Below are 13,456 nucleotides of genomic sequence, written 5' to 3'. Positions count from 1 at the left end.
TCCTCCCTGAAGTCCAGCCCAGAGAGGTAAGTGCTCCCTGGCCCCCCGCCACCGTTACCAGCCAGGGCCTCGCCAGTGCATCAAGATGTCGGCTCTGGGAACGTGGAGCTCGGATCCCTGTTCTGTCACCTATTAGTAGTGACATTTTCCTTGGGTTTCAGCGTCCCTCATCTGTAAAATGGGGATGAAATTGCACTGCTGGGGATCAGCAGGTGGCATCATGGTTATGTCGCTGGATTCCCATGTAGTCGACCGCGGTTCAAGTGACTTGAAATTTACACTGGGCATGTGTGCATGCGTGTCCAAAATCCCAAGAGGAGACTGGAGGAGAAGGGATTGTGGTGTGGCTTTCTCACTTTCCCTCTCTTTCTCTGTCGGTCTCTTTTTGGGGAGCACAAATGCCCTAGGGAAAACTTTAAAAGACATATGCTAATTGTAAATAATTTAACAAGTAAATAAATAAATAAAACACACCCAGTGTCTTACATCTGTTCTTTTCCTGTCTTCATGGGCAAACGAATGGCTGTTTTAAAACCCCTGCACATACTTGAGCAATAGCTCCCTGAGGAATGTGACTCACTGGAAGGAGGGCTGGGGAACCAGAAAGGCCTTCACAGGTGCATTCATCGTGCACCTGCTGGGTATGGTCCCGTCAGTGCAGATTGAACCCGAGGTCATGGCAGAAGAGACGTATGCTGAGATCTTAGCACCTGCCTTCAGGAAGCCAAAGCCTTACATTAAAAATAAATAAAATAGAATAAAATAAAAATATACTTTAAAAAAAGGAATATAATCGCAGTGCGAAGGGTAGTGATACGCCTGCATTAAAAAATTGCAGGCTATTTCCTAGGAGTCATGTGTTCTTTGTAACTGTCACGGGATGCCAGGTTGTCTGCCGAGGGCCAAGATTGATAGGTAACAGGGACAGGGGTTGCGGACCAGGCACAGCAGACATCCCAGAGTGGGCTCAGTGAAGCACGTTGCACTGTCTCGCTCAGTCCTTGCAGAGGAGAAACCTGAGGTAGTAAGCGATGTCAAGTGCTTGGCTGTCCCCTACCTAGTCAGGGGAATAGCGTAGATTTCCTTGAGCCCCAGTGGCCTAGCTCTGAGACCTGAGTGGGAAGGGCAGGCACGTTTGGGGCATGGCGAGCTCTGTGAGCAGGGTGAGGTGAAAGGTCTCCCCAGAGCAAGCCGGATCCCTTCCTCCCCCCTGCCTTCTTTCTCTTTTCTCCCCTTCTTGGTGTCTGGTTTTGGGCACAGGACACCTCAAGCTTTGTGTGAAGCAAATAGAGAGAGAGAGCTGGTTGTTTGGAGATGCAAACCGGCACAAATGAATTGTTCACCGACTCCGATTTTATGCTTCAGATGTAGAAATTGCTTCATTATCCTACAGCCAACCCAAGTCAGACCGTGTCAGGAGCTGATGCCAATTTTCATGAAATAGCTCTGACAGGATTGTCTTTGTACAGAAACGACTGGGAGCCACCAGATAAGAAAGTGGATACGAGAAAATACCGTGCAGAGCCCAAGAGCATTTACGAATATCAGCCGGGCAAGTCTTCCGTTCTGACCAACGAAAAGATGGTAATGTGCATGTTGAAGCTCTTTTGTCTCCACCTGCCCGTGTTCTGTAATCTGGACACAGTGTGCAGTTGGATTACGTCCTGTGCCCCCTTGAGATAGATGTGCTTTGTTGAGAACACAATGAGAAATGAAGTCTTTTTCGTCTTTGCAGGTGTACGTAAAATAAGTCCCGAGTCTGCCGTTAACGACTCCTCCTACTGGGCTCTGTTGCTTCTTTTGTGCATGGTCCCAACTAACTTGAGTTTTACTAATGTAAAGGTTGATTTTGCTGCTTTGAAAAAAAAATCTAACCATTAATTTATCAGGCTTAATATTAGCTGGACTAAAAGTCAGTCTTTAAAAAAATGACCCTTGAACATGCATCCGTTTCACAGGAGTTGCTAGCACCCCGTCGAAAGCTAAGTCAAAACTAGGATGTTATGAGTTGAGAAAAAGTCCCAGGCTATTAGAACATGTCTGTGGAGGTTTCTTTTTGACATGTGCAGGATTGAGGATGAACTTCCTATTCAGTCTGGTTTACGGTTCTCCATCCCAATTCAGATCTCCAAGCGCTTGTGAGTCGGGGAAAAAGGCCTCTGCGGGCTCACAGACAGCCTGGAAAAACAGCTTCTTTCGTGAAATGGGGGGAATTTTTATAAACAGACCAGTTTTATATCTACCAATCATGCTTCCTTTTATTCACCCTTCATTAGAAAACGCAGGTTCGGAATTCTGATTTGGTTAAAGGGATTCTCCAAAGCTTCATAAACTTCACAGCCCTCCAGCCATGACAGCAGGGTGGAGTTACCGTGCTGGGGACTGGTTTTTATTAAAATGCTGTTAACACAACCTGTGCAGAGTAAGCAGGCCTCTGAAACGGGTTCACATTCCTTTCCCACTGCCTCTCCTGTGCTACACAGTTAAAAGGAATAATTGATTTGACTTTCACTTAAAATAAAAATGTCACATCTTTAAAAGCACAGAGGGATAAGTACTTTTAATTAAGGAAAAAGGTCAACAGTTCACAAAATGCTTTTAGAGTTGTCATTCTTGAGCGTTTTCTATGCCCCGCAGTTATTTTAGGCAGAAAGTTCAGAGAGGAGCAGCGAATGTTGCCCCTGGCGCTCTCTTCGTTAAGGGTTCTCTGCCCGTCAGGAGAGGCTCCTGTGTTTAAACCTGAAAGGAAACCTCCCACCCAGTCGTTCTTGGAATGACAGCTGTGCTCTCTGGGTATACTCTGACAGTGAATAGTCAGCCCCAGGCTCCCCGTCACAGATTCATACGTTTAAATGATTTCCGGGATTCTATAGACCTTTGGGTGTTTTTGTTTTGGCAATATTACCACTCATAAATTAGCAGGGCTCTTATTGAAGGTCCGCCTCCCTTTGTAATTTCTTCCTCGTTTCTACCTCCTTTCCTTGGTTCTTAGTAATTTGGCCACTATTAAGAGCTACGAAAAATGACTTAGTTTTGTTTTTTCAGCAATTTCGCAAATATAAGCATCTTTTATTTCCTAGTTCTCAGCATCACGCATGCTATTTTTACAAACCCTAGGAGTAACGTGGGTACCCACAGGTCCTTCTTTGGGGCAGGGTGACAACCAGACCCGTGGTCTACAGAGCCTCGTCCTGGTGTTCCTCCCTAAGAAGCTGGTCTGTGTGTGCCAAGCCCTCGGCCGATCAGGAAGGGGCCTACACCCCAAAGGCTGTCTAGGGAGGAAATGACCGTCCAGTACTTTAACTAGTGCCTCTAGTTTTCTAAAGAGAAGTGTTTAATTTTAGATAGAAATTTCAATTGCATCTTAATCTCCGGACAGTCTGCACTTTCCAGTAGTTGAATTAGTCCTTTATGTTTGGGTCTTGTCCTGCTATTTTTATCATATGAAGAGAAGAGCTGGAATGTGAGTCTGTGTGAGTCTTGCATTTTGGTATCCAGCATTTGGTTTCCAGAGCGTGAGCACCCCACCCACACACACAGACAGTTGGGGTTTTATTGTTGTGGTTGTTAACTGTGCAAGCTATTAAGTAGTCACAAGTGTAGAATCTAAGTTTTCTATCAGGTATATTCTACCTCGTTCTGGGGGAAGATGGTTTTTCTTTAGTCCGAGGGACTCATACCTGTTGAACTCTGGCGACTGAGGGTGTGATCCCACAGACACGCCTGCAGGAAGGGCAGGGTGGTGACCCACGGAGGCGGCCCTGGTGCCCGTCTTGCCCTGGAGTGTACCCAGACCGTCCCAGGCAGAGGGAACACCGCACCCTCAGACTCCTCTGTGAAGATGTGCTCTCTTTGTGACCTGTTCACTGGCTTGAGCGACTCAGAGGAAGCCTTCACCACGGACGGTGCGTTTTCTTCCCTCTGACCTTGGAATGGCGACCACTGGTCATCCTTGCCTCGTCAGAAATAGCCTTTTTCAGGCTTTGTTCCTCTATACTTTCCTCTAAAGTGCCTTACAAAACTTCAGCTCAATTCAGCACACACGTAATGACTTCTGTGTGCCAAACCCTGGGTTCGAGGTCAGGGTCCTCGCCCCATCAGGGGACAGTAGGAAGAGAGACATTGCAGCAGTGAGTACAGACGTGATGCATCCTGGGGAGGGCAGAACGGAAGGATTTCCTGCTCTTTCAGGCTTTGTTCCTCTATACTTTCCTCTAAAGTGCCTTACAAAACTTCAGCTCAATTCAGCACACACGTAATGACTTCTGTGTGCCAAACCCTGGGTTCGAGGTCGGGGTCCTCGCCCCGTCAGTGGACAGTAGGAAGAGACATTGCAGCAGTGAGTACAGACGTGGTGCATCCTGGGGAGGGCAGAACGAAAGGACTTCCTGCTCAGTGTCTTCCCAGTTTCCTGTCACTTTGAGTCCCTTCCAAGACGTGGTATCATCGCAACCTTAGTGGGCCTGCCCCTCTCACTCGGGGTACGAGAAATCAAGCGTGGTGTGAAGAGCACTGAGCTGACAGTGGGAAGGTCTGGGGCTAGGTCCAGTCTGACTGAGCAAGTCAGCATGTCTGAACCTCAGTCTTTTCATGCGGGAACAGAAAGGTCACTGGCCTGCTGATCCCGTGAGAGTGTGAGAACACGGGTACAGGACCTACGGACATTTTAAACTGGCACGCACACAAAAGGTGGCACCGTCAGGGAATTTACGGACTTACCTAATCGGATGAGAGCCTGGTCTCTGGCTGTCACTCAAGCATTCTCCTGGCACGTCTGCTGCCCTTCCCAAGGGTTTTATCAAGCTGAGGACAGAGTAGCTGTGGTCTCAGCCTCTTTGGCACCGTGGGCTCTGCCCAGCCTGCCGAGGTAGGGCTCCTCCCTGCACCCACAGGCTGCTCCCTGTTGGTCTGCTGCATGCTTAGGTGCACAGCTGTGGGGTGCGTGGCAGGCAGGTGCAGAGGTGGTGCTGTGTGGCATCACCTTCACCTTCACCTCTGGGCAGCTCCTCTGTACCCGAGCTCTTTGACATCCCCCCAGTTCTACTAACATTAACCTCAGCCGTAAAACCACCCACAGACAACCTTGGAGAATAAAATGGGTTAATTTGGGGGGGACTGTGAGTATCAAAACTTCTAAGCAATTTCCTGACAGAGTTAAAACATTTACTAAAAGGAAAAAAAAAAAAAAAAAGCCTAACCTATTCCCTGAGAGTAGCTTATCAATAGTGTTTGTCAAATAAACACGAAACAGATTTCATGAAACCCCTTCACGACAGGATCTAAAACACCCCAGTGTCTACACTCCCGCCCTGAGTAGTAGTGTCCTGCTAGAGCGTGTGCCTCACTTCACTGAATACGCCCAGAATCCTTCGACTGGTGTGAGGGCATGCCTTCCCCAAACCCCTGCAGACAGCTATAGAGGTTTTGTCTGTGTGCAGGAGGGCAGACGCTGCGGCCCAGCCTTCATTCCCCTCTGATTTCTACTGAATTTAGTTTTGAAGGACTGTCCTCTGCCACATCTCTCCTTCTCCCTCTGCTTATAGTGGCAGAGGAAGTCATGGCAAAAAGATTCTTCTAAGGGAAAGGGGTAGCCAGGAAGGTTTGTCAGCCATTGGTGAGAAGAGCGCGTCCAGGAAGAACGGTGTGCCGACGTGGCTGTGTTGACCCACACGCCGGCCACGGCAGCTCCCTTCCCCTGCCTTGTACCCGGCCAGAGTGAAATTCCTGTGTAAGGTTTCAATCTCAGTTGAAAGTGTGTATATTTTACATTTCAGATCATTGTAGAGAACTACCATGTTTGGTGTTTTGGTGGTTATGGAAGTTCCTTGAAACATCTATTTGTATAAGCATTTAAGTAAGCTAGGAAACCCCACACATGTTTGTCTGATGTGAACACTCTGGTTCACAGTATTGAGGGCAAATACTGGCTGGCTTTCCAGACGTTCATCTATCAACTAATTGTTTCCAGAAATATGTTATTCCACAGAGTAAGGTACCAGAACTTTACACGTATTTGGTTGAATCTGGAATCAAATTGTCCGACAAGACAATGACCTCTTAGAATGATATAAAGTGAGAAACTAACTTATTTTGTAACTTAACCCAGAAGTTTTTTCCCCTGTTCTGTCGTCTGCCTTACCCGACTTCTCCTTCACTTTATTTTCTCCCAGTTCTTTAACATTTACTTGTTAGAACACTAAGTATATTGTCTGTATTCACCCTCCGATGCTTGTCTAAAACGTGTTTCCACTGTGTCCTCTGTTTTTACTTATAACATCTTCCACTTTGCTACGTGTGAGACCCGGTTTCTCACCTACTCATGTGCCATTAAAGATGCAGTATTAACCGATTGGCTTTTAGAAAGTGTCAGTATTTGCGTTTATTTTGAAACCCTTATGGCAGCCTTGCAAATAAGGACTAAAACTGTGCTAGCCCATAAAAGCCGTTGGCCCTGCTCAGTTGCCGTGGGCGGCCGATGTCTGGTGCGTGTATTTGCTCGTCACTAATAGTTCTCTGTAAAGAGAGTCAGGGCTGCTTCTCCCCACAGTGCTGGAAATGATTGGCAAATACCGTTGTGCCCATCTTCAGACTCTGGAGGGCCCGTGTGGTGCGGAGTTCTCATCACAGTCCGCAGGTCCTCTGCCTTGGGGCTGAGGGTCAGCCCTCCCTGCTGCCTGCCCTGGTGCCCTGTTTCCAGCCCCGGTTGCCCTCCTGTTTCCCTGTCAGTCAGAGTGGACGGCGGCTGCCCTGAACGCAGCTGTGCATGCACCCGGACACTGCTGCATCTCTACTGGCCTGTTCCTGTGTAATCTTTGCATAATGTTATCCTTCTCTCTCCTCCATTTCCCTGTCACCAACCCCTATAGAGTCGGGATATAAGCCCAGAAGAGATAGATTTAAAGAATGAACCTTGGTATAAATTCTTTTCGGAATTGGAGTTTGGGAAACCGGTAAGTTCACTAGCTTCAGTGGTTATACACCTTTTTGAATAATGCTGTTGATGCATCGCTGCTGCGAGAGAGCCAGGGCTGTTTTTATAAGGGACTCAGGAAGCGGGGCTGTCCCATTGATGGCCAGCGGTAGGAATGTGCACTTCTCACGACAGCCATGGACGTCCTTCACTTCACCCGAAGGACAGTGAGTTCTAGACGCATATCAGATACTACTAAATGATGATATGCCCCCTTGGGACATGTGCTCCCTAGAGAGAGACAGAGACAGTGAGAGGGAAAGTGAGAAATCACTCCCCAGGGGAGAAGGCCACGCTGCAATCCCTTCTCCTCCAATCTTCTCCCTGGATCTTGGACACACACGCACACATGCCAGCCAGGATTTTCAAGCCACTGGATCCAGACTCGAACCGCAGTTGGCCCTGTGGGAGTCCAGCAACATAACTGCTACACCATCTGCTGGCTCCTAATGATGGCTTGTCTCAGACACTCCCACCACTCACAGCAGTTATCATGTGCCTCGTACATGGCCTGATCTCCACCGCTACTTCACATGTCTGACCAAAGTCTTCACGACAGGCTGAAGTCGAGCAGGAGGAGCATTACACGCTGAGAACACCCACGTTATCACTGCTTTAAATAACATATATTTTTTTCCTTTTTTTAGATTTTTGATAGGGTTCATGTGCTCACCAGAGAGAGAGAAAAAAAAGTGAAAAATCTCCTAGAGAAATGACCATGCCAGAATTCCCTTCTTCTCCATTCTCTTCTCAAGATTTGGGGCACACGTATACACGCCCAGCATGTTTTTCAAACCGCCTGGATCCAGATTTGTAATGGCAGCATCATTCATGTGGGATCCAGTGCCTTCACCATGGCACCTGCTGGCCCTGCTCTAAATAGCATTTCCTAAAAGCACATATGCAAGGTTGGTGCCCAAAAGGCCCTCTTTAGGAGCTACAGTGCACTCATGCAGCCATTATAGGTGACCTTTAGGGAGTGATTTTGGACTAAGGGTAATATTTCCCCATGCTTGGAAGGGGAGTTAGTGATCTCACACACTTAGTGTTGAGCCCAGCATCCTGCCGCATCCCCTGATGTGGCTGAGCTGGCTTGGGTACAGATTGACTGGGGCGCTTAGAGGATTTCCTTAGTCCTGTACCTGAGGGACCCTCAGACAGCAGGATGAACTGAGCTCATTTTCCATTAGAGATGACTGGGAAGTGACTTTCAAACCCTAGTCACTCCAGAGTCTTCACTGTTCTCACTACGGAAAGGTGGGGAGGTTAAGTGTATAAAAATAAAACATTTTATCAGATGTTTCTGTGACACTTCAAGCACTGAATACAACTTTTGAGTGGCTATGGTTTGGGATATTAGTTTTATTTACAGACAGGAATGAAGTTTATAATTCAGTAAAAAATAATTCCGTTTATATTTTTCACAAAAGAAATGAAACTAGTGGTCAAGAATTGCTAATTCAGCTTAATGTTCCTGAGCTTTGAAGGTCCAGGCATCTTCTGAGTTAGGAGCACCTGACTTGAAAATGCCTGCTTAAGGGAACAGGTGTCTCTTCTAGTCCCTCCTTGACAGTCTCCCCATAGCAGCCTGGCTGTCCTGGATGATCAGCGCCACCTAGTGACCAGTGGAGGGAGAAGCAGCTAACTGAAGTCTGCACACCGCCCTTCCCCTCTCCCAAGCGCTGGTGCACTCATTTCTCCTTCGTACCCCTTTTTTCTCTGCTGTTCACCATTAAGACATCAATAAAACCTACCTCAGTCTTTTCCATATGCGGATACTGAACAATTTCCTAACCCTTTCTTTTTTTCTGCTTTTTCTTAAAATCTACTCAATTATCTCACGCACAAAAAACTTCTGGGACCGGCAGGTAGTGTGGTAGTTAAGGGCACTGGACTCCCATGTGGCCAAACACAGTTCGAGTCCCGGACCTAGCGGTTTGCTTTTTCACTCTCCCCCTCTCTCTCTCTCACTCTGTCCCTCTCTGGTCAAATTAAAATTTATTAATTCTTTAAAAAATAAAGAAATTTCTTTTGCTATACATAGTTCTTAAACCACCCCTGAAAAGGACTATGATTGGTATAGGTGACAGTAATACCATACTTTTATCCAGGAAGGTAAAAGCTGTTGGTTTTAAATTACGTTTAATCAAGAGTCTGTGTCATTGGGACCAGGAGTTAGCATAATGGCTATGTCGCTGGACTCCCACGTAGTCGACCGCGGTTCACATCCCGGGCCCGGTGGCTTAAACTCACGCCAGGCGTGTGTGTGTGCATGCCCAAGATCCCGAGAGGAGAATGGAGAAGGGATTACGGCGCGACCATCCCCGCTGGGGGGTGATTTCTCGCTTTCGATCTCTCTGTCTCTCTCTGTCTAGCAAGTGCACGCGCCCTATAGCAAAAACCTCTCAAAAAAAAAAACAGTCTGTGTCATTGATTTTCTTTGAGGGTCCCTTCCAGAGTCCACAAATTTCTAGCCATTTCCTCGTCTGCTGGATATCTAAACGAGTCTTACCCTAAATATTAGCTTTTATGAAAAATTATGGAAACTTTTTTCTAACCGATTGTGATCAGTTTGTTTTGCTGAATCTTTCATTGCAAATAATTCTTGGAGACAGCAGACGGTAGCGATTGGATCCCATTCAGTAGGCTTTGTGGACAGCTTGGTAGTTAGCACCATTCCTAGTCACGTTGGCGCCTTCCCTCCTTACCCAGTACTCACACTGTCTCGGAATTATTTAAACATTTAAACTTGCTTTTCTAGAACAGCATTTTCTCTGAAGAAATGCTATACGTGTTCCCTGCACAGAGCTCCGAGTCCTTTCACTGGGTCTGCTGCCCTTCATGTGGCCTCACGTACAAGATAAGGGGGGACCAGCAGTTAGTGTAATGACTATGTCGCTGAACTCCCATGTAGTCGACTGCAGTTCGTGTCCCGGACCCGGTGGCTTAAAACTCACGCCGGGCGCGTGTGCGTGCGTGCCCAAGATCCCGAGAGGAGAATGGAAGAGAAGGGATTGTGGTGTGACCATCCCCCCTGGGGGGTGATTTCTTGCTTTCTGTCTCTCTGTCTCTCTCTGTCTGTCTGGCGAGCACACACGCCCTAGAGCAAAAACCTCTCCAATAAAGAAAAAAAAAGATAATACTTGGGAAGATGCACCAAAATAACCCTGTAGCAAACTAGAAGTAATAATGATGATACTGATAAATAAAATTAAGTTATTCTTTTTTTAAAAAAAATAGCTTAATCAGTGCCCATATTCTGAGGAACAGCACTGAGACAACAGTTCCTGATGCCTCGGCACCCTGAAGGCTGTTTGTTATTTGCATGAACAGAGTTTGGGAAGGAGGTGTGATGGGAGAAGCTTCTCCCTCTCTCCACTGGTCTTCCTACCCAACCACTCTGGAACACAGAGGAGTGACAGACATCAATTCAAGAGGTGTAGATTGTGGAAATTATTTTGGAAAAGTTTCCAGCCACTCAAAGCAGAATTACTTTTATACTCCTACCAAATTGTGTGGGTCTTTTTTTTTTTTTTTTCATACCAACTTGGGACCACCACTCTCACTATATTAAGTTTGCCAGAACTTTGACACTAGATGTTTATCCTGAACTTTCTTCCTCAACCCCTTCGCTTAAAGCCACCCAAAATGAACTGAAATTTTAGCAAGATCTGACTGTAATATGTTTTAGCTTTATGTAGAATAGCAAATCACTCAAGAATACAGGGACCACTTTTGGGAGACTCATTTAAAATCAGTTTAATTTGTAGGTACTTTCTTGGTTTTTGTGAGCAAGAAAGGAGTCTAGGGGTACCATCAGGACTTTGAAGAGCCTGCTCCCCCAGATGAACATCCCAAGTGTGTACGAACTTCAAGGTGGACGGCAGTTAGTAACATCACTTACCTTACAAGATGGAGCACTGGCATACAGGGGTGACTGCTGACAGTAAGGAATGCACCTTGGAATCAGATCACGTTTCAGATTCTTTAGAGAGCCTGGGAATCTACTTATTCTTCTCTTTTTTTTTTCTTCGAATTTCTACAGAAATTGACATGATTTTCATCAGTAACCTCCAGGCAAATTTACCACAACAAAAGCCAATTTGAGTGTTTCACACAGCTGTTTATGAAGAAACATGCGCAAACATAAAGGAGCCATTAATGGTCTCCTGTTTCTCATCGCCAACGAGGGCATTATATAAGTAATTTCAGGTGTCAGTGGGATGAGCAAGGGGGTCTGCTTGGTGAGAGTGAGCTTCCAGAGTTCGAAGTGCCTTACAATTTTTGAATGCCCTAACCCTCCCTTATCAAGCTTACAACTATCTCCTGGCCAATTTCTGTTGTCGGAATGCAGTCCTACTCTAACAGGAAGGATTAAAAGAACCAAAACCTTACAGTCCCCTGTAATTAAATTCTAAATTCAAGCTGTTTTCTAAGGGGGATGGGTTGAAGGTATGTCTTTACCAGTAGCAATAAGATCAAAGTCTAGTTAAACCGTACGAGGAACGTTTTTAAAACTGCTGTGTGAGATTGTCTGGTACTCTGGAACACCCATTTTTGTACATGGGTTTTATTGCCACCAACTACAGGAAGTATCTTTAGTCCTGTTTAACCTTCCATTGGCCAGACCTCAAAATTCACACATTTCCGAACATGCGGTGAATTTTACAGTGGAGAAGACTGCTTCAAACCCTCGCGTGTCAGTCTTAGCTTGACGAGGAATTTAAAAGTTTGGGGGTTTGTTTCAAATTTGTGTGGTTTCGTTATTTATTTATTTTTGCTTTTTATGTCCGTTTCTTTAAGTTTTCAGTATCTAGAATCCAACAATGATTTAATGATTTGCTCTCGAGACATAGACATGGAAACATGTCTCCTAGTTAATGGCTCCAGCTTCCCAGTCCTGAAGTCTCGCAGGCCCCTCCCGGGAGGCCCCTGGGCAGTGCCCACACCCTCTGCCCTCGAGTTCACCTCTCTGTGTTGGTAGTTTTCGCGTGTGCCCCTCTTTGTTTGAGCCAGTCTCCGTGTTTGTCTTTATGTCTTTATGCTCATTTCTTCATTTCCTCCTCTGCTTCCCGTCAGCCTCCCAAAAAGATCTGGGAATATACTCCTGGGGACTGCTCTATCCTTCCTAGAGAGGATAGAAAGGTAATTCCGCCGCGCCTCCTCCGCTGGACCGCGTGTGTACGCTAGCCTTGCTTAGTGTGAGTGTGTTGTGGGTTTGTTTCCCTTCCTTTCTTTAAATCAGTTGTTTTGTTTTTTTTTTTTTTTTTAACTTGGTGATAATTTTTTTTTTTTTTTGGCTTGGTGATAAAAGTATTTTAACAAAATCTCTAAGACATAGACTAATGTTTAGAGGTTTTCAAAGCAATTGCTTAATTCTCCTGATGTGTAGTATTTGTCACCATCACCAAACTCTGCAAAGAGAAAATAGGTGTTTCCTTACAGGTAGGTTTTTGTGGTATGTGTAGTTGTCTTAGCACGTAGAATAGACTTTGAAACTGATTCCTCTAGGAGTTCTGTTTTCTATGCCTAATATCACATTCTCTGTTCTCATGTCTTTAATTTCTAGTGAGCTCTTGTGTTTTATCATGCCATCTTGGCCTTATTAACATAGAACACCAAAAAAGAATTCATTTTTCAAACTTAACCTTCCATTTTTTTCTCCCTTTTCTCTAAACTAAAGCATTCTTTCCCATCTTTTTTCTTTCTCAAACCAGACTAATCTAGAAAAAGATCTCATCCCCTGCCAAACAGAGTTAGAGGCAGATGTAGAAAACATGGAGACGGTTACTAGAGCACCCAGTGCAAACCCACCACAGGTACTTCCTCCTTTTTCTCACGCCATCGCCCCCTCGCAAGCCCCGCTTTGTTTTCATCTTTGTTTCATGGTTTTCGATGTGAGTAGGTGAGGATGGTTATGCTGGTTATTTTAAGCTGCATGGCTTTCTCCTGTGTTAGATCCCCCTCACCAAGTTCATTTTGATTTCTGTTTCTTTGAGCTTGGCATCTTCCTTAGGGTTTTTAAATACAGAGTGGCCGGTGGCTGAACACGCCCCACCCCACCAATTATTCTCTTCCTCAGCTTTCAGGGACGGCCTTTCTAAGTTCCCGTCTGTCGCCCCTGTGTACCGTCTCTGAATTTTCAGGGAGCCGTTTTGGCAATTTCCTTATCACTGGTGCAGCCCTGGGAGATTCCAACCGCAGAGATCATTTTCAGCGGCAGGGACCTGAGTGCCTCTTCTGTGCACGGCACCATCGGACAGCCGTATTTATAGTTTTAAACGTTAGAAAAGTTCTCAATGAAAAACGCGCTCTGGAAGTCAGACGCCCTGGACGACAGTGTGTCACTGATACGTTTCAAGGGAGCTACGTCGTGTGGCTTGTTGAAGGGTGTGCGTGACAGAGTCCAAGCACGTAGGCTTCCAAGAGAGAAAAACACCAGATGTTTGCAGAACCATCCCCGGGGCTTCCTGACAAAACTCTTCA

The 13,456-nt window shown here is 46.0% G+C and overlaps 1 protein-coding gene across 1 annotated transcript in view; it reads left to right on the top strand.

The window, feature by feature from the left end:
• SORBS1 (sorbin and SH3 domain containing 1) overlaps positions 1–13,456 on the top strand; it is a 140,974-nt gene that overhangs the window by 61,321 nt on the left and 66,197 nt on the right. Inside the window, 5 exon segments of the mRNA XM_027766694.1 lie at positions 1–26; positions 1,470–1,584; positions 6,867–6,950; positions 12,050–12,115; positions 12,688–12,789. The exon segment at positions 1–26 is cut by the window's left edge and continues 3 nt beyond it. Coding sequence (XP_027622495.1) covers positions 1–26; positions 1,470–1,584; positions 6,867–6,950; positions 12,050–12,115; positions 12,688–12,789 — 393 coding nt within the window.

The sequence above is a fragment of the Tupaia chinensis genome, unplaced genomic scaffold, assembly GCF_000334495.1.
Source record: "Tupaia chinensis unplaced genomic scaffold, TupChi_1.0 Scaffold143636_1, whole genome shotgun sequence".
NCBI lineage: Eukaryota > Metazoa > Chordata > Mammalia > Scandentia > Tupaiidae > Tupaia > Tupaia belangeri.
The sequence above is the reverse complement of the archived record's forward strand: the minus strand, read 5'-3'. Positions and strand labels throughout refer to the sequence as shown.